Genomic DNA, 21,327 nt, shown 5'->3' on the forward strand with positions numbered 1-21,327 from the left:
TTTTTAGACATTTTAGTGGTAAATCAGAGTAAAAACAGATCACATATGGGGTTCCTCAATGCTGATGACACCATGCTTTATATTATGTATTTATATTCAGTATTTATGATCACAGTTCCTTACAGTTCGATGAGTGTTTTCATAAGATCAATGAACAGACCCGTCAGATTTTAATTCATTCTAATGAGGAAAAGACAGAAGTCGTTATTTTTGGTCATGAACATACAAGTTTTAATAAAGTAGCATTATAAAAGATGGAAGATTTTATAATGAACAAACAAAAACAAACAGCCGTGACGGAGGTGAGAACAAATCGAACTGAGTGTAAGATGATTTCAACATCCTGGGGTTGTTCGCGGCAACTGGCTGGGCAGAGGAAGCCTCCTGTCACGGAGCCTATGACCTCTACTTTGTTTTAGACAAGTAAGTTTTAAGGATACTTTTGACCTTTTGCAGTCACTGTTCTTGTTAGCACGATTCAAAGAACTGTGCATCAGATGAATTTAACTTTTTTTGAATTGAGAAAAACATCTGCATCCCCTTCCTGCCTTCATCCCTTCAGCAGAGCTTTGTGCTTTCATTACAGTGACTGCTTCCTCAGCAGCTGGAATACAGTACTAATCTGCCACGTGTTAACACCGTTTGCAATAAACTGTGTCATAGTTGCTGCACAAGCCAAGAGGAGGTCAACATTTCTACAATACACCAAGCCGTGTGCTTTGATGTCATCAGACCTTTTTCAAGGGGGATGAGGGCAGGAATTGTGACATATTGTGAGAAAAACTGAAGATATAAATTCTCATGTTTTGTGGATTGTGTAAGTTGAAATCCAGCAAAAAAAAAAAAAAAAAAATGGCTTGAAAAATGGGAAATGAGAAAAACACAGGAAACCCTTTACATAATGAGCTGGAGGTTTTGTTGTTTCTTGAGCCAAATACTAATCAAAAACAAGGAGTTTTAGGTTCAACACAGGTTAAGTTGATGTTTCTTATCTTCTCTCTCTTTTTCTCAGGGTACTGGTAAAACTTTTCAACAGTTTCTTTTTCCTCTTATATAAATATATAAAGTAATTTAAACAAAAGAAGGCAGTGAAATATTTCTGCATTTTTCATTTTAAAATTACTGAAATTCATAGTACTTTTACAATGCTTTCTTATAATTTTGCCTGACTGTGAAGTTGATCCAGATGTTGCTGGGTGGGAACTGAGCACTCTGCAAAACAGCCGGTTTCATTGGACATGCGCACTAGTGCAGAGGCTCATGAGGGCTTTGAGGGTCTTTGGAAATATGTGAACCGAAGCAAAGTTCGACAAGGATCAACAAACCCTAACAATTCACTATTTTCCTTTCAAATAAGCATGGCGAGGCGTTTAAAAACCTCTTTATGTATCATAAAAATCAGGCTGGAAAAAGGGCGACGCTAAGCAGGTGGTTTGTAGTCATAAAGTACTTTTTGTTTTAGTTGTGTTGGTGCTGTGACTCATTTAATGAACAGAATGATGTTTGAAACTTGTAAGAAAAGCAGAGCAGAAATTTTAAAGTGTTTATGTTGGGATAAATTTAACCTTTTGGTTTTAGATTTGAAATCAGGCAAGTTAAACTCACAAGGTTTAAAGTTAAGAATATTAAGCAAATATCTGACTGGAAACTTCATGTAAGACCTCATGACTCTTAGGCCTTGGTTTCCAAATGAAATGCTAAATTTAAGTTATGGAAAGATGACTTCCATAAATTACACTCAACAAGCTAATGTAGCTATGATCTTTTCTTGGCTTAGGAGGGTGTAAATAACTTTTGTCTGCAGGCTTCACTGTTACAGTGTGGGCCATAATATAACATTTTTCCTGTCAAAAATTATTTTTTATAACTGTTTGAGAAACGTTATTTGTGCATATGTAAGACATAATAATCAAAAATAATATACGTATGCTATATATGTTATGACATTATTGTTCTAAATATGTTTATCTACTTTTTATGAGATAATCTCTTGCAGTTTACCTCGGATATATTTTCCAAAATAGATTATTGAAAGAGTTAGTTGACTATTTTGACTTGTTCTAACTATTAAAACTGAAGTTTATTCAATACGTACCTTCTTCCTCCCTAAGATAACAAGAGCCACTAGTCATTTTGAAACAGCAATAACTGTTTCTCACTAACTAGTAAGGGAGCTTACAATTACGAGCTTTCTGTTGGTCCTTGAAAGCAGCCTAACTTTTCCTTCGGGCTCTGAAGTTCAGCGGGATAAACTTGTGAAAACCTGAGTTCCTCTTGACGTTATGGGGGTTCAGCACTTATTCGGGGTGCGGGGTTAGGCTTTATTGAGGATGTGAGTGAAGAGTGAGTCAGGAAGATGTAGACACTAAGCTGGTGACGTAGCTCCGGTAGTTTCCTTTATATTGCAGCCCAATCACTGAAGATTGTTATTTAGTGGAAGTTTTTAACAAAGTAACAGCTGCTGTTTGCTACTCTCTACTGGATGAAGCTGCATTCTTCGGCTTTCTGTGAATAATAACTGCGGGGTTTGTGTGTGGAAAATGTTGAATTTGCTGCCTCGGAGTCCCACCGCGGAGGAGAACCTTCAGGGAAGGCGGCTGTGGACTGCAGCCGCTCTCGCGGTGACCATCCTGGGGTTGTTCGCGGCCACTGGCTGGGCAGAGGAAGCCTCCTGTCACGGAGCCTACGACCTCTACTTTGTTTTAGACAAGTAAGTTTTAAGGATACTTTTGACCGTTTTCAGTAATAATTATCCTATGATAAAACAACAACAAATGAACCCAGAAAATAAAGTTGTGAAAAGTTATTTATTTATTTATTTATTTTTTCTAAATTGCTGCATTTGAGTTCATCAGAAGGGAGTTGGAGATGGGAGCTTCTGGGACAAATTCAATGACTTTCTTCTCATTATTTAAGTAATTTGGTTAAAATTGTGGGGGGGAAATTATGAAGTTGTGCAGTTACAGTATTTCTACAAGCTTTCCTGACCATAACATTGGGTGTAGGGCAAAGGTTCTGTGTTGCACCATGTGTATAAAAGGCAACTTTAAGTGATTTAGGTAAAATACTTTATGAAAAGTGTAAAAAAATACAAGTTAAAAACTAAATAATTAACCTGGAGTTAAGTGCCTTGCCCAGGAACACAGTGATGTGTGAAGCTGGAGTCGAACCTGGAGTTATCTCTGCTGCTCAACCCACTGAGTCACAGTTGTTCCTGTGTGAACTATCTGAGGGAGGGTGGCATTTTAATGTGTAAAACTATTTTCTGTCATTAGATCGGTATTCAACCTGATTTCCTCAAAGCTTACGGCAGAGGTTCCACTTGGAGGCATCCAGATGTCAGTTGGTTGCAGTCACGCTGAACACTTGACATCTTAACCTGATTACAACAACAACAATCTTGACATGTTTTTTGCAGACTTTTTTCCAACATTTAACGTGTTTTTGTGAAAGAGAAAAAAAGGCGAAGCCCTTGATTGCGCCACTCTGGATATAAATGTCTTGATTTCCACAGCTGTTACGTGCACAGCATGTTATTTTGTGGACTTTGTTGTGATTGGTTGCAGCAGTACCTGGAAAAATGATTAACATTATCTGTAAATAACAGATTCAGGACCAATCTGATGCATTCAGGCTCTTGTATGCATTGTGGTTTCTTGCAACATGTGGTTGAAAACCTGATGAAAGCACACAGGCCTTATCGTGACCTCCTTCGAACCCCGCTCACTTGGTTCTACCTCAAAGAACTTAAGCAACACCAAACCATGTTGTGTTTATAGAACATAATTATTCCTTTCATTTGCATTTTAATCTCTCGTAAACATGTGGTTGTACTTTTCTCAGTATCTGTCAAGTTATTTGAAGCATTTTTTCAAAATGAACAGAAATTTTAAATCTCAAGTCTGTTTCCTTTAACTCGTTTGAGGCAAATAAACTCCCACAGGAAGTGGCCATTAAGGGTGTGTTTGGATTGTTAATGCTGCATAGATTTGCTGTGCAGAAGTTTGTATTTGTTTGCTTTAAGTCATGATACACCATTAAAGTTGAAGGTTTATGACCAACAACTGTATCCAGTGAGGCTGCTGCATGTCTATAAATGTTCAAATAGCTGGAATATCAAGTCTGTTAAAGTTACACTTAAGATGATTTGGAATTAGAAACAGAATCCTATAAACTTCAGATGCCATCCTTGCATTGTCATCACTTTGTGTTGCTAATAGTAGTTAGCTTTCAAAGATCCACATGCTAACTTGTAAAGAAAATTGAATGTAGTTATTTGTACCACAAAATAAAACCCTGGAGGTTTTAGTTGTTGCAGTGTCTTATTGTCAGGTAAAAAACCAGCTGGAATCTCATGTATTTTGTAGTACAATCTGGTAACGTTCAGGTGTGTATATCTTGTAAAAACAGAGCAGGCCTTTTTAAGGGGTTCTGTGTGAATCATGCAAGCGATGGTGTCACCATTCGCCTCACATTTTGGCACAGCGCTACTTTCTGTGTGTTTCATGTACTTGGAGCGCTGCTTCAAAGACTTCCCAGGCAGATTCAGTCGGCTCAGCAGAACTGTGCAGCAGCATCGTGTAAGTGGAAGGTTACAGTCGTGGCAGGAACTGTTTTTAATCCCGTCCTCCTCCGGCTTGGAGGCGTGCCATCAGAGAAGACTGCGGAGTTAAACGCTGCTGCTCTCCTGACCCACTTCTAAACTTCCATGCTCTCATCTAAATGACCTAAAAAACACGGGATGATGGCCAAGATAACTGACCGTTGTTATGAATTTCTTCTCATTTTATTGGTGCAGATAAAAGGGCTTCTTCCATGACGGGATGTAATTCCTCATGTATGTCCTGCGTTTCTTCACGGACAACAGATGCCTTTTTAACTTTCAAACATCATGCAAATGTTTCTCAACTTAATAAAGAAGGAAATGTGTTCTGATTTCAGATAATCCTGGATTTTATTTACCTCCAGTTTTTGTACCCCACATTATTTGAAATCTGTTTGACATCCTTGTTTTCTAGTGCCAGAACAAACAACCAAACATCAAACAGTCCATCCCTAAAAGTCACTTTCTGCAGAAACGTTTTTACTCTTTATTCTTAAACTCTTCTTCATTGTTTTTTTTTTTTCTGATTGGAGGACCAACAAACCCTCTTTTCAGTGCGGCGTGCAGTTTCTTTGGTGCTTAGTTAAACTAATCAACCAACTTTTCACTTATATTCACTGTTGACTTTCACAGTTTTTTTATTGGTGCAGCAATAAATAGCACAACTAGAGATGCACTGCTCAGGTTTCTCCTGGCTGAAACCAGTTTCTGGTTTTCTTTGAGGTGCAACCTGAAGACTTATTTAAAAAGAAAAAACACAACAAAACATGAAGAGAAAAAAATATGTTGGATGTACAACATACCCTGGCCTATTCACGGTTGAGTATTCATGGATTTTTCTGTTAAAGGGAACTTCAAATTATTCACTGAAAATTCACCCAATGAGGGATTTTTATCTGTAAAATCAGAAGAAAATGCAGGTATGTGCAGTGCCCAACCCACTTGAATAACAAGGATCTTCTGTAGTAGTTTTTATTCCAACAAAAAATTGAAGGAACTAAAAGATGTAGTACTGACCTTTGATCTTTATGAAAATACATGCAATTAGTTGATGGATTTATAGACTAAAATATCAGTTTTTGTTCAATATACTCACTATTTGAATTACTGATCATAGCAGATCAATTTCATCAACAGAAATGCTCCATTTCTGAGTCTGAATGCAGTCTGAACGGTGTGACTGTCTCGTGAAATACTGTGAGGGTAAAAGACATGTTTAGTCTGTTCTGGGTCAACTTCCATCTTTGTTTTGAAGAATTCACACCTGTTTATGACACAGAGGCTGCAATGTCAACTATCAACATTCTTTCAATCAATCAAATATGGAATGTTTTTCCACCAGACGACTCTTTAGATCTTCCATAAGAGTTCCCACTTGTTCCTTCAGAACATCTAAAAGTCTGATTTTTAACGGTCGCTGCAACGCTGAGCTGCTTGTTGCAGACCAGAGACTCTGCTTTGTCAGCGTGTGGCGTAGTTTCCCTTCACCTTCCCTCTGTGACCTTGTCTTTACGGAGCAGGGAGGAGAAAGGTGCCGTGAAAGATGAGCTGCCTAATGGTCAAACTCTTCTCTTTTATGTTCTCCGTGCATACAAGGAATTGTAATTATTGATTTAATTACCTCTCCGTCGTTACGCCAAGGGCACGTTTTACTCACTGTGGTCAGACTAACACTCCATCGTTAGGCATCCAAATGTGTGCATCGTAGTTTTGTATTTCTCAAGTTTTTTTGAATTCATTGATAACAGAAATGGTTCTTCCTGTTTAGTCTAATTATGGTTGAGGACAAAGTTATTGGTACTCTGCTCATTTTCTAAGTTTACAAAGAATAGAATAATCTCTTTTTATGGTTGATTAATCTGAATGTGGAGAGAAAAAATTTAAAACAAATACTCAAGATAAAAAACACAAGCACCATCTCTACTGTACTTCACCAAATCTATATAACTCCACAGCTTTGGGAAGTCATCAGTAGGGAACTATCAGCCAATCAGGTGCGAGCTTAGGAAACATGTGGCCAATAAGAATAAGGGATTATATATATATATATATATATATATATATATATATATATATATATATAGTTCTTTAAGCATGAGAGAGACTCAAGAAAGATGTAAATAATCAAATATTGTGGATAAAGTCCAGGCTGAAGCTGTTTTACTTTTAATATTTCCAAGATTGAATTAACTATGGAGAACCCACAAATATTTACTCAGGTCCAGTTTCATGAAATCTGGTTTTTTCCTGAACTTCATGCTAAATCAGCTTAAAATTGTGGTAAATTGTGATAATGAAGCCAAACTTCTGAAATTCCAGGTTTATTCCCATAAATTCCAGTGAAAATCAATGAAATGTGAAAATTTATTGAATTCTACAAACTAAGCCAGTTCTCTTAGCGGTGAATGAATTTTGGATTTTTTTTGCCTATATTTCAAGAACTGGAGCAGAAAAATAAATCTTTACAAACAGAAACCTCCGCTCATGAACATTTTGCTACAGACTCACCAGTGTAATTATCCAGCATGTGGCTGGTTTTAATATCCAACTGTAGCTGTTGTGCAACCATGTACAGTATTTCGGTTCCCAGCTCTCAGACTGCAGAGTCTTTTATTTGCTCTGTGTTCATGGTTGCTTGTTTTTTCCCTTCAGGTCTGGAAGCGTCGCCAGAAACTGGTTAGAAATCTACTCCTTTGTGAAGAACCTTACGGACCGGTTCGTGAGGCAAGTATTGAATGCATATATTTGAATACAAAATGCTATTTTAATGTGTTAGGAACGCGATTCAATTATTTGAATAAGGAAAAACTGATAGAAATAAGATAATGCATGGAGAAATGTCCTTTTTTCTAGAGAATAAAAAACTATCCTAGTTGGGGAAAATTGAGTACTTTAACAGATTTCTAAGATAAGTGGTTTTACTGGATGAATGACATCATTATTTGCCGTCTGCCGCACAGATTTAAAGAACTTCCCACATGTTTTCCGAAGTATCTTTTCTAGTCCTAATTAATAAGACAAAAGCATTAAAACGGACTCGACGCGCTCAGCTTGCTTAATGTTTGAGTCAAACTGCGCCTGCCAGCACAGTACAGACGGTAGCGCCACAGCCAGAATGAAGTGGTTGGTTGAAGAAAATAGCAAAGGCACCAGGTGGGAGTGGGTGGCAGAGAGGAGCAGTCTTCTGGGCTGTGAGAATGGCCATTTGCACCGGGGGGGTCCGGCTCCACACTTATCCCCTGCTTCCACCACAGAACGGCTGACAGGCAGACAATGTACAGTAAAGCAAAAGAACACTGGAAGGCGACGGGGACAATCTGCTAAACAATGCTCGCTCACCAAGAGCACTTCTGTTCTGCCATGTGGAGCAAACTGGACTACTTCATCACCCCCCCCCCCCCTCCTCTCCTCCTCATCCTCAGATTTATCCCTGGCTTTGGCTTCAGTGCCTCTTCATCCCAAGTCTTTCTTAACAGAAAATATCTCAGTGGTCGTTCTGCATCACGACCTCGCCCACGCTCTCCAGCCGTGACCTTAGAGATGGCTCTTCTTCTTTTTTTTTTTTTTAAGTCCACATATATTCCCGCTCCTCCTTTGCCGGATCTGGTCTAAAGATTGTGCGGCGTGTTTGTGGGGGAGGATGGCGACTGGGCCATGTGTCATGTGGTTGAGAAATATCAGCACCTCTCCTTATGCTCCGAAAGGCTTCGCATCTCTGAAGGAAACACTTGTGTTACTTAATTATCCGAAGTTTTAACTCGCTCTGTGGGAGGCCATCCGCGTGTGCCGAGTGTCTGTAGCAGAGGTGGGAAGTTACTGAGGGCACTTAGCAAACTACTTATTGCTTAATTTCCTACTTTACATCATTTGTTCTAGATTTGGGGAACTTGTTCAGTTCCTGTTATTTGTGACATGAAGTTTGTGGCTGTATTGTAGCATATTAATATCTCATGCTATGCTATACTTCCATCATATAGTTATTGTTAGATGCACTGTAGACTAATGGAAAAATATACTTCACCAAGAAACTCTACTTAGACTAAGAACTTATCTTTTCATGTAGAAATGTGATTTTTAAGAAAATGTTTCTTTAATTTCAACTCTCAGATATCTAAAATCTGAGTTTTTTCCCCCTTTTTTAGGCGTATTAGTCATTAGAAATCTTTATAATTTGACTAAAAAAGGCGCCTCTTTAACCAAAGCAGTGAAATGAATGTTAATATTGTTTGTATGGATTTTCTGAAAGTGAAGCTGGGTGTTTACACAGAAACCACCTGCTTGTGAAGCAGAAAATCTGTGAACGTATTCACTTCTTTAATGTGACTGAATGTAAACGGCGGTGGCCGGTGCCGGCTGGGGGGGTTCTGGTCAGCTACGTCACCCTGTAAAGTGACAGGTACTCGGCGTATTAATAGTGTTTGTCCAGCAGAATGTTTGAGTGTGACTCATCGTCAGCACAACATGTTTCTCGTCTGATTAATCACTTCCTCAGTGGCTCCGAAGCTGCTTCAAGTCATGCACTAAAATTAGCTGACATTAAAAGAGCTCCTTCTGTTTGCATCATTATTTATGCATCTTAATATCTGAACTTAAAACCTGGACATAAATCACCCGACTGTAGATGATCAGCTGTGATGAATGACCTGTAAGTGATGTCAAAAGTTTGATTCTCCATCTGAAGCCTCATGTTTGGTATCTTTTAACGAAGAAAATCAGTTCCTGGGTCTTGACCGAATTTCTTCTGTTTTTTCTCCTCAGTCCACAAATGAGAGTCTCATTCATAATTTTTTCATCCAGAGCTGAAGTCCTGTTGCCTCTGACCGGAGACAGGTAACAAATGAACTCAAATACTAATTTCATTAAAAAAAAATTACACTGTTCTAATTCATTTTGGAAAAACAGATTTAAAGTACAGTTTACATTTTTTATTATCTTTTTATATAATATCAAATATAATATAATATCAGAGCTGTATTTATTTTTAATTTTTATTTAGAGTCTCATCCAGTGGCATTCGCACTGGTAACTTATTCAGTTTTATTCTTAAATCAAAATGCTTTATTTCTTTAGAACTTTTAAAGGCTGTCAGTATTTTGTATTTATGACATACAGTATGTTTGCATAATTTCTTTGGAAATCTGTATGGTGCAACATGGCTGTTATTTTCTGAAAGACGTGATTCATGCAAGTTATTAAATGATGCAACAGTAAAACTTTTAGCTGCTTTAAACTTTTACAAACAGGAACTAAATTGTTTCAAAATCCCTCAAAAATATTTTTTTTGAATCGCAATTAGAATTCTCAGTAAAATGACTATTGGTGTGTTTTCAAACTACATACTTTTTTTTGTTTTAAATCAAAATGAAGCTTTATTTTAGGAGGAAGAACGTTTCTACATCACAGTTGGACACTCAGTCCAGTTAGCACGGTGTTGGTAGTGTTATGATTCGGGCCTCTTTGGTACACATTATTAATGCAAACGTAAGAAATAAAAAGCAGAAATCAAACTATTTCTACCAGTTCCTGCAAGTTAGTGTTACAGAACCAAGGATCAGATTGTTTTATGTTGTTTTATTTGAGTTCAATTTCTTTTTAAACTAGAAGGTTTCATGTTATCAAATTCCTACATAAATGCTGTTCAGAAAATAATTATTTGCTTCTCTAAAATGTTTTGCTCTTGCAGGCTTTGATTAAACCAGCAATATGTAGCTCTTCTTCTGCTGACAATAAAATTAACATGCATAACAGATGAAAGCAGTATTACCTGAAAATCTGAGCGTGTTTCTCTGGTTTTTGTCTTGATGTGGCATGTCTTCTTCTCATATTTTAAATTTAAATAATAAACTTAGTACTTTTCTTTGTAATAGTTTTTTTTAACTGCAACTATTTATACCTCAGAATTTATTTTAACTCCTTTTCTGTTCCTGTTTCTATATTTCTCAGTGTGCTTGTTTTTATAGCCTGTGGGTTTTTTACTGTTAGTGACTTCATCTTTACAGTACCAGTACACCTCATTGCTGTTTTTAAGGGTTTGTGCAAATCATTAAAGTTAAAGCAATAAAACTCAGTTTTTCTTAAGAGAACAGAAACAGGGACAACTAAGATTTGGATGAAATCTGTTCCCGTGTGTGAAGCATTCATTGCATTTGTCCATCCAGGCATAAAGTTGAAGAAGGCCTGCGTCGCTTGCACAATGTGGTACCAGCAGGTGAAACGTTCATGCATGAGGGAATAAAAGAGGTGAGTTTTATTTTCTTGTATTCAGGTATTTAAAACTGTTTAAAATATCTGAATAAATATTCATGGCAAACAATATTTTATTTAAAGAATAAAGAAAAAGAGGGAAATAATTTAAGAGGTGGACTGAAACTGAAAATGAAGTTTGTCAGAACTTTACAAACAATGTGCATTTAATTCTCAGAAATTAAGTAATTGAAAATTTGATCATATGAAGTGAAAAACTGGGCAAATTTTATCACTATGATGTCTTTCTTAACACACAGGCTCTGCTACTTTTTAGACCTTAGTTTGAATGTTATTTTCTTCTGTGTTTCATCCGTTTCTCTACTTGTCTAACATCTAGTTTTTTTAAAACAAAAGTGGCCTCTGCTCTCAGCTCCACTCTCACTCTCCTTCTGCTCTCCTCTCATCCTACACAGTGCACAACTGCTCTCACATTGCCAGAAACAGAAAGAATCCTGTAATTATTTTACTGTTGTAGACAAAAAAAAAACAGCAAAACCTTCATTTACATCCAGTTATTCACTACCGAAGCAAACTAAGCTTATATTAACAAATGAAAAGCATGAAAATGATGAACACAAAAGCAGCAAAGACAAACTGATCCCATGTCAGCCTGCTATGTCTGTCCTGCTTCAAAAATGATGATAAAGTCTGTTAATATGTAACTTAATGTAAAGAAATTCTGCGGACTTGAATGATTTTTGGTTTTAATAATTCCCTCCTAATGCATCTTCCTCAAGAAAACAAAACTTGTCATGATTATATGGGTCAGTTTCCTCTGTAAAGTCAGACCTTTTTATTGTTTTTAGGGATTTGCATCAATAAGTACATCCAGCAGCAATGTATAGGATAAGAAATAGTTCTGTACTATTCCCCCTATTGTTACCATTCACACATTGTAGTATGTTTCTTTGTTTTAATCCCACTTAAAATCTGTTGCCTTTGTTAATATTTCTTCAGGATGAGTAAAATTCAGTTATTTGTGTGGAAGTACAGTACAGACCAAAAGTTTGGACACACCTTTCTAATTCAATGGGCTTTCTTTATTTTCATGACTATTTATAAGGCAAAAAATCCCACTTATTAACTTGACAGGGCACATCTATGAAGTGAAAACCATTTCAGGTGACTAAATGCAGAGTATGTGCAAAGCAGTAATCACAGCAAAAGGTTGCTACTTTGAAGAAACTAGAATATAAGGGGTATTTTCAGTTGTTTTACACTTTTTTGTTTAGTGCATATTTCCACATGTGTTATTCATAGTTTTGATGCCTTCAGTGTGAATCTACAATGTCAATAGTCATGAAAATGAAGGAAACTCACTGAATTAAAAGGTGTGTCCAAACTTTTGGTCTGTACTGTATATTCATATGAGTACTAAGGAGAATTTTATAGAAAATGTGGCACCTTTTATAGATTATTCTTGATAATATTTGTCATATAATTGTAACTTTCTTGCTGCATGGCGACATTTCAGCCCAAACTCACAATATATAAAATGCATATTTTAGGCGTAAAGATTAAGAACAGTTGTGTAATCCTGAATTCATGATGTTGCAAAAAGAAAGCTAAATATCGCTTCAAATCGTAAATAGTGTAAATTAGTAGGAATGAATATATAAGTTTGTGCTTTTACCTATTGCTGTTTTGAGCATGGAAGCTGGAGACGTAATATGTAAAGATGTGATTTGTTACTGTTGAGAGTCTATTTGAAACGGCAAACAGAAACGTCCTGTATTTACTCCTGAAGGCTAACACTCAGATCCAGCAGCAGTCCACAAAGTCCTCCAGCATCATCCTGGCTCTGACAGACGGGAAACTGACAGTGTATATCAATGAGCTCACCCAACAGCAGGTGAGCTTTGCTTTTCTGACTCACCAAACTCACACATTAAATCTTTTTGTCTTCTTTTCTCCATCTTTTTTAAAATTCTGAAATCCCTCATGTATTGTTTTTTTTTTATTCATGAAGTTTCCCTTTTTGTCTCTTTATCTCCACGTCCGACCTGTTGCGCATCGTTTGCCTGAGCTGCAGGCTGATGAAGCCAGGAAATATGGCGCTCGTGTTTACTGCGTTGGTGTCTTGGACTTTGATGAGCAGCAGGTAAGCGAGCTTTAGTCCTAATCTGCAGCAACAAAACGCCCGACGAGCTTGTTGCTGAGTGTGTGCAGAACGATTACAGTTCTGTATGAGAGACTTTGGCAGGATGGGAGAACACTGTGGAAGGTAAACATCTGAACAGGTTCTACCTGTGAGAAAAGCCTTGTTAAATACTTCTGCATTTAAAACTGTTCAGACGTGGGGAAGGGATTTAAAACGTTGAATCAGTACTGGTGATTAAAACACTTATTATCTGTTTTAAATATTGTCAAATTAGGGTGAAGCATGTTGTTAAATTAAAAATGAAAATAGTGGCATATATGTGAAATATAACCTGAGATAAACAAGAACAGCTGGTAGAATAAACCTCAGTAATAGAAGTCTTTGTGAAGGAATTTCCCGTCTTAACTACTTTATATTATTAAAAATGAATATATTCATAAAAAATGCAACAATTTCCACTTTGGATAAACACTAAAAGGAAGTTTTGTTAGTCACAGTAAATCGTTCACACTGGTGAACAAACGTTTTGCATTGTGGGCCAAAATAGGGGAGACGAATGCGCTGAGAGGTCATTATTTAGCTTTTTTTTCTCTTTTTACCTACTTATTAATAAAATAAACAATAAGTATTATAATAAAACCTATCAGAAAAGAACAAATTACAGTAGGTTTAAAGAAGTTTCTCAGATGTTTGGTTTAAACAAAGAAAGATGTGCGGTTTCCTAACTGGGTGATCATGAAATGTTTTGCTCGATTCTCCACAACCGCAAGGAGAAATTTCTCAGGAAACCCCCTTCTGTATTTAGCTGTGATTAATGAGTGGTTGTGTTTGAGGCTCCACTTAACATGAAATTCAAATGAAAGTCAAGACAAAAACATGGCTTATAGAAGAAAAATACTTTCTTTTGCACCTAAAAAAAAAAAGAAAGAATCCATCCCATTGTTTAAAACATTTTCTTAAAATGAGGTAAAGATTTATAGAAACTTTAATTTAAAGAATCAATGACCAGTGAAGAGCAGTTCAGTCCTACTTCGATTTTTTCAGTCAGTGGAGTTAAAACTTTTTTGGGGTTTCTTGGTGCTTCAGGTGATGCTGGATTCTTCACTTTACTATTCAAGAAGATGTAAATTTGGGCCACAGATCTATTCCTAAGGCCATAAATGGCCCCCGGACCACACTTTGGACACTCCTGGTTTACACTTTGTGTGAATATTTATCTTTATATGGTTATACAGTTTACACTTCATTGTTTCATGCTAGCTGCTGATTTTAAAGTTATTATTTTTAATTATTGATCAACACACGATAATTGGTAAATACAGAGGAAAACAAAATGGCTGTTTTCAGTTTATTAGACATTTCTCTTGCATACGAATAAAAACAGCCAGAATGTGTCATGATCTGACATAAAGTGAGATTTAGTTTAAATCATGTTAAATTGGAAAAATGTACTATTTTTATTGAATTTATCTTGATTTGTAACACAGACGCTCTGTCGCTTCTGTTCACTCTGTTTTTATCGTGATATTTATCTCCATCAACCATAATTTCAGTCCAGTATTTTTCTCGCACTGTATCTTTAAGTGTCATCGGGCCATCTGAGCTGCAGTCCGACTGTCACTGATGTCTGGAGTTTCACAATTTCTCTTCCAACATGGTGGCCCATCCCTTGTAACCATTGGTAACCATCCTGCCACAAGCACTTATTAAGTCAAAAAAAAAAAAAAGAAACAACAAAACAAAGGCAGTATTGCTCCCAGTTTGTGCTGCAGTAATTTTTTTTATAGTTGAGTAAAGTGTTTGCCACAGTCCTGCCATCTGCTCCGTCTCCTCCTGCCCGCAATACGAGAGGAAAGACGGCGTTCAGTCATAAAAAGGAAAACAGAAAAAGGCAGAGAGCAGTGTTAGATCAGCAGCGCTCCTTGTTTACTCCTCTTTTCCATGATTCCAACAGCTTGCTGATATTGCGGACTCCAAAGACAACGTGTTTCCTGTCAAAGATGGCTTCCACGCTCTCAAAGGCATTGTCAACTCTGTAAGTTTGGCTGCTCTCCGTTTCTTTGCTTTTTCTATATGAAGAGAATCGAGCTAGCTCCGTCTGCGCCGCACTTCTGCAAACATTTAGATAAGCTGCATGAAAAATGCATGTCTGCATTACATCCGGATTAGGCTTTATGGAAAAATATGAGCTGGGGTAACATAAAAACTCAATTAGTGAATAGCTGTCAGAGTGAGAGTCCCTTAAAGTGTTAGCACGCAGCCTCCTTGCTCTCTGCCAGCCAATTAGTGATACTTTCCATTTGCAGCAGCGTTCAGACTGAGTACTGTCAGCCAAGATGGAGCTTTGTTAGAACCCACTGCCCTGTAGAGCACTTTGGTCAGAGTGGGGCTTTACATCTGCAGACAAGGCCAGTAGTGTTTAGGAGGAGGCCAGAGCCACACTGAGCTGTCAGACATGCAGCTGGAGGGAAGCGGAGCCAAAGGGTGGGACTTGTTTCTGATGCATGATGCAGGAAAGCAGCGAACTGTGATTTATGGTGCTGCTTTCAAAGGGACCCCGGGCTCTAAAACCGAACCTTTGAGTCTTTGTCTTTCATGAGGCGCAAGACGAATGACAGTTGGAGATCTTCTGCGCTGAATGGTGTGTTTTAGTTGCTTTACAGACTGACATTTTGGTATATTTTTAATAAAATCCATACACTGCAAAAATACAAAATCTTACAAGGTATTTTTTGTTTAGTTTCTTGTGCAAATATCTTAGTAGATGTGAAATAAGACAAAACCAACTTAGCACTTCAGCAAGATGTGGAAGCTTGTCTTAAGTCAATAATTCCTTAATATTGATGAAAAAGTGCTTTTTCCACTGACAGATTATTCTCTTTTAACATGGGGAATCTGTCTGAACTAGTACTTTTTCATCAGTGTTACAGAGTTATTGGCTTAAAACACTATAAATCTCCTATATCTTAATAAAATGTTATTTGTAAGTTAGTTTTGTCTTATTTTAACTGTACTAAGATATTTGCCCTGCAAACCAGACCAAAAATACATGGTGAGGTTTTATGTTTTTGCAATGTGAAAATCAATAAGCTAAAAAAAAAGACAAACTCTTTTCGGATGTTCTGTACTAAATTTAGTTCATACATTCATTACTGGATGCAAAACATGCAGATGTACATACAGAAAACTGTGAAATCCTTTGCTGCAATTTTGACAACACTGAAGTCAGTTTGTAGTTTGTAATAATTACCATTAATATCAGGAAGGATATTTGGGGCAAAGTTTGACCAGACAGCGAAAACATTTTCTTCATTGCATCGCCATCCTTTCCCGAACAGCTTTGTAGCCTTTTTCAGAGCGACTGTGAAAAAGTCCCGCTCCCCCGTCCCGCCCTCTCTGAAGAAGCAGAGATCAGCAACGCTTCCAGAACCCAAACGAAACAAGCAGCATTCCTCTCTGATTAGTAATCCTGGATTCCTCAGTTGTTGGCCTCGTCGCTTCTCTGTCGGATTGGGAGGATTTGGGATCATCTGCGCAGCCTTTCGCTGCAGGATCCCCGTCGCCTCTGCGACCTGCCTGACAAAACTCACAGAAAGAGATCAGAAAGTTTGGTTTTAAGGCTCCGAAAGGCTGTTTGTATTTTCTGGCACTCCATGCAACCTTGGTAATCTGAGCTGCAGCACTGCAAAAATCACAAAATCTTATCAAGAGTTTTTGGTCTAGTTTCTACTGCAAATATCTTAGTAGACTTGAAATAAGACATAGCAAACTCATAAGTAACTTTTCAGCAAGAAATAGGAGCTTGTTTTTAGTTGATAGTGGGGGAAAATGTCTTTTAGTAGGTGAGATAATCTGCCAAAGGAACTAGAACTTTTCATCAATATTAAAGAATCATTGACTTAAATCAAGCTGAAAATATCTAGCAGAAAACTTACTTCTAAGTTAGTTTTGTCTTATTTCAAGAGTACTAAGATATTTGCAATAGAAACTAGGCCAAAAATACTGATAATGATTTAGTTTTTGCAGTGAATTTTTGAGGCAAAAAACTTTGATTATTGTCTGTCTGAACAAAATGAGATAATTTCTGCAACCTCCTGAGATTTTTCCCTTCTATAGCGTGCCACCTTTGATTATTGGTAAAGACTGAAAGAAAATTCAGAGAAACACATCTTACATTGCAGTGAGTGACTTTTTGTCGCATGGAAACTTTAGAGATCAACACTTTAATTTGAGTCTATGGATTCAATAGATACAAAAACTTCCATTAAGAATTTTTTTTAATCAAAGTCTTCTACAAATTGACTGTTAGTATTTTATGAGTGTCGTCTAGCTGTAGATCCTTTTAAATCTGTGTGAACTGTGACGAATTGGGCTAGTTAAGGTCTCAAGTTCATAGTTTGGAGAAATATTAAGCATCAATCTCCGTAGCAACCATTAGGCGTTGTCTGCATGCAAACAGCTTCTCAAAAATCATGACAGGAAAATGGGTTTTCTGTTCAACCATCACAAACGTAAACATGTGAAATATGATAAATTGCACTCCATGTGGTTCTCACAAGAAACAAAGAATGACTAAGTGAAAAGCTAATGTACACTGTGAAATATGGTGGAGGATCTGTGATGCTGTGGGCCTGGGAATCTTGTTAGGATGCATGACTTTATTGAATCTTTGAAACGACAGGACAATTCAGTTCAATTCAAATCTCGTTTGCTGTTGCCACTCCTCTCCAAATCTCTGTCTGGCTGCATGGTTAGCAGTGGTGGAAAGTAATGAAGTACAAATACTTTGTTACTGTACTTAAGTACATTTTTTGAGTACTTTCTCCACCACTGATGGTTAGAAAGCTGAACAGAGAGACGGAGTAGGTGATGTGATCCTGAATCCATGACTCTTAATTTCAACTCCTCTGGGATTTGGGGTCATAGGTCAGGTATTGTTTGAGTTTTTGAGATGCTAATCAGCTGCTCGCACTTTTAAAAATAGCATCTTGTTTAGGGTGGAAATGATTAATCAAGTTAATTGAGATAAATCGATTATTGAAATATTTGTCAACTAATTTAGTAATCAATTAATCGTTAACTGGAGTGTGCAGACTAAAACAAAAGGTGGAGGAACAACATATTTAGAGCTGTGATTTAGCCAAAATCGTACAAAAAAAATCTACATTTTGCAATTCAGTCAATAAAATAAAAAATATATTCTACTAGAACTGAAGATTAATTAATTAATCTTTGGAATAATTCATAAATTAATCAGTTACTAAAAAAATGTTAGGTTCATCCCCTTCTTGTTGCCAAGGTTACTAATCATAACAACTGTCTCCAAGTAAAAAAAAGTAAGAACAAAAATCCTTCCAGCTGCATAGCATCCAAAACCGGAGGGAATAACTGTCCAAACATGGGACACCTGAAGAAAAGTCAACGAAAAGAAGAAATTAGAACAAACGCAGCATGCACCATGAGCGCAGCTATTTTCAAAGTTAAATACTAATCGTGAAGGCTCGATTATTCAAAATTGGTAAAAGTTTAAGTAATTTTCACCGGGCTTGCCAAAACTTGTGTATTTATAACTGAAACTTTTCCCCTCCATTTTTTTTTTCTCTGAATCTATGAGGCTGACCCGATTCTTAGAAAGCCTTCAGTCACAATGCTGGCCGAGATATCTGAGCGATTCTGGATATCTGGACGTCTGCCTTCTCTCCTTCACACTCCATAAATAATGTTTGCCTTCAGTTTGTGAAGAAATGAAATCAAACTGAAAATTCTAATTTCCACATTCAGCAAGTTTATTTTGTACCCCCAAAGTGCTCACATCCGTTAATCCTTTAGCTAAACGGTTAATAAGTCATATTTTTATTGTTTAGCACCAAAATAAATTGTGCTCTTGAAGGGGAAAACTTTTATCATTTCACAGTTTGAAGCCTAAGCAGGCAAACTGTTTTATTTTCCTACATTCCCCTGTTTTCCCCCTCTTGTTCACTGCCAAGGAAGTAATTAGAGTGGGAAAATAGAGGCGCAGGGGAAGAGCAGCAGATCCATTTCCTCCCAGCTGTCATACAACCCCGTATCAAACCATCATCCCTAACAAGGCTGCTGTAAACACTTCCATCTTCCACTTCTCAGATTAAGCTTCTGTCCAACATCAAATGAAAGGCTCAAATGTCCTCCACTGCCATTAATATGCTTCTTCTTACCCGCCCTGAGCTGGGATTTGCATAGTTTTCCCTTTGTTGATTTATTGAATCGTAGTGGGAAGTGCAGCTCCATGACAGTGCGCTCACACAGGCCTCTTTATATGATAATGCAAGATCCCTGAGAGGTTTTTAATAGAACTGAGGAACAGTAATAGTCTTGCATAATTTCCCCATAAAGGCTGACACAGCTGCTGTTTTACCTCCCGTCCTCCTTTTCTCGCCCGGAGCCAATCAGGAGCGGGACGTTTCTCAGGTGTTGCTCCCGGATCTGTTTTCTAAACTTGACAGAGCCAATAACCGTCAGAGACTGATGTATTTATTCCTGCCATGTCCGAGCAACAGCGAATGCATTCTAAGTTGTTTTGTTTTGTTTGATTTTTTTTGTTGTTTTTTTCACATCCTGCAGATATTAAAGCGATCGTGCACAGAGATCCTGACTGTGGAGCCTTCCATTGTGTGTGTGAACGGTGAGTGGACTGAAGTTTGTCCCTCTAGCTTCTGCACAGACACCACCAATGTTTACACTGCAAAAACACAAAATCTTACCAAGTATTCTTTGACTAGTTTCTAGTGCAAATATCTTAGGATACTTGAAATAAGATAAAACTAACTTATAAATTACTTTCCATTAAGAAATAGGAGCTTGTTTGTAATAAATAATGTCTTAATATTGATGAATATGTCAATATTAAGGAATTATTTACTAAAACGAAGCTCCTATATCTTGCTGGAAAGTAACTTAGTAAGTTAGTTTTGCTTTATTTAAATTGTAATGATATTTCCACTAGAAACTAGACAAAAATACTAGGTAACACTTTATGTTTTTGCAGTTTTGACATTTATCTAAGAAAACATGCAGCTGTGTCTCAGAAAACAAGTCACACGAAAGGAGATTCTGAAACTCCAGAAAGTGAGACTCTGAAATCCCTCCTTGCAGTCTTATCTCACGTTTGTTGACATTCCAGAAACCTTCGACATCGTCCTCAGAGGGAACGGCTTCTCCGTCGGACAGAGCAATGAAGGCGTCATCTGCAGCTTCATAAAGAATCAGCAAACCATCAGTAAGTTCCTTAAACGTTCTGGAAACCACCTCTGGGTCTACGCAGTTGCTTTGAATTATATGTCCATAATTTATGTCTCAAGTAATTGAAAAATTACAAAAACAGATTAATCTTTACTTCATCAAATACAGTCACGCTTTGAAAGACCTTTGGAAAGTTGAAAGTCAAAAAGTTCATCACATTCTTCCATCTAAAAACTACAAACTTCCATGGATTTTATTAGGATTTTAACCAAAAAACACTAATATGTGAGTAATTAAGTGGAAAGATGTACAATGGTTTTCAAAATGCTTTCAGAATAAAAATCTGAAAACGGTGGAGAACATTTGTACTCAGCCCTCAGAGGCACAACTTTAGTAGATGCCATGCTTTTTTGACATCTGCATCTTTGCCCATTCCTCTTTGTAAACTAGAGGGTGTGTTGTCAGTTTTTATGTGGTGCCACAAGTTCAGTCAGATCCAGTATCTCTCTTTCATAAAGTCCAGATTATAATACAGTCACGTGAGCTGTGACTCTATGCAGCTCCTCTTGAGTTACAGTTGATCTTATTTAGGAGGGAAAAAAAGGGCTGAATGCAAACATTTTCCTTCCACTTCACTACTTCTAGTTGGTCTGTCACATAAAAGTCCAACTAAAATAAACAGGTTGGTTAAAGTTGGTAAAACAAGAACAAATTCATGAAGATGAAGTGCCTGAAATGTATGAAATATCTTGAATTTAGGTAAATTAATTGTATTTTCTTTGGCTTCACTGCAAAAACACAAAATATTGTCTTAATACACTTGAGATAAGAAAAACCTAACTCACATGTAACATTTCAGCAAGACATAGGAGCTTGTTTTAAGTAAATAACTCCTTAATATTGATGAAAAAGTTATTGCTACACTGGCAGATATAACAAGGGAAAAATGCCATGTAATAAATGAAATAATCTGCCAGTGGAACTGGAACTTTTTCATCAATATTAAGGAATTATTAACTTACAACAAGCTTTTGTTTCTTGCTAAAACATTACCTGTAAGTTAGCTTTGTCTTATTTAAGGCGTACTAAGATGATTGCACTAGAAATGAATACTTGGTAAGGTTTTGTGTTTTTACAGTGTTCCAAATAACCCTCATAG

The 21,327-nt window shown here is 37.1% G+C and overlaps 1 protein-coding gene across 1 annotated transcript in view; it reads left to right on the forward strand.

Annotated features, from left to right (window-relative positions):
- The first annotated feature begins 2,213 nt into the window (after positions 1-2,213).
- The window catches only part of antxr2 (anthrax toxin receptor 2), an 85,280-nt gene continuing 66,166 nt past the window's right edge, over positions 2,214-21,327 (forward strand). Inside the window, exons 1-9 of the mRNA XM_005808789.3 lie at positions 2,214-2,710; positions 7,256-7,327; positions 9,362-9,433; positions 10,762-10,843; positions 12,597-12,701; positions 12,882-12,950; positions 14,905-14,985; positions 19,551-19,611; positions 20,110-20,205. Of these exons, the coding sequence (XP_005808846.1) occupies positions 2,541-2,710; positions 7,256-7,327; positions 9,362-9,433; positions 10,762-10,843; positions 12,597-12,701; positions 12,882-12,950; positions 14,905-14,985; positions 19,551-19,611; positions 20,110-20,205 (808 nt within the window). The 5' untranslated portion in view covers positions 2,214-2,540. The remainder of the gene's footprint in view (positions 2,711-7,255; positions 7,328-9,361; positions 9,434-10,761; positions 10,844-12,596; positions 12,702-12,881; positions 12,951-14,904; positions 14,986-19,550; positions 19,612-20,109; positions 20,206-21,327) is intronic.

Source organism: Xiphophorus maculatus, chromosome 12, assembly GCF_002775205.1.
Source record: "Xiphophorus maculatus strain JP 163 A chromosome 12, X_maculatus-5.0-male, whole genome shotgun sequence".
Taxonomy (NCBI): domain Eukaryota; kingdom Metazoa; phylum Chordata; class Actinopteri; order Cyprinodontiformes; family Poeciliidae; genus Xiphophorus; species Xiphophorus maculatus.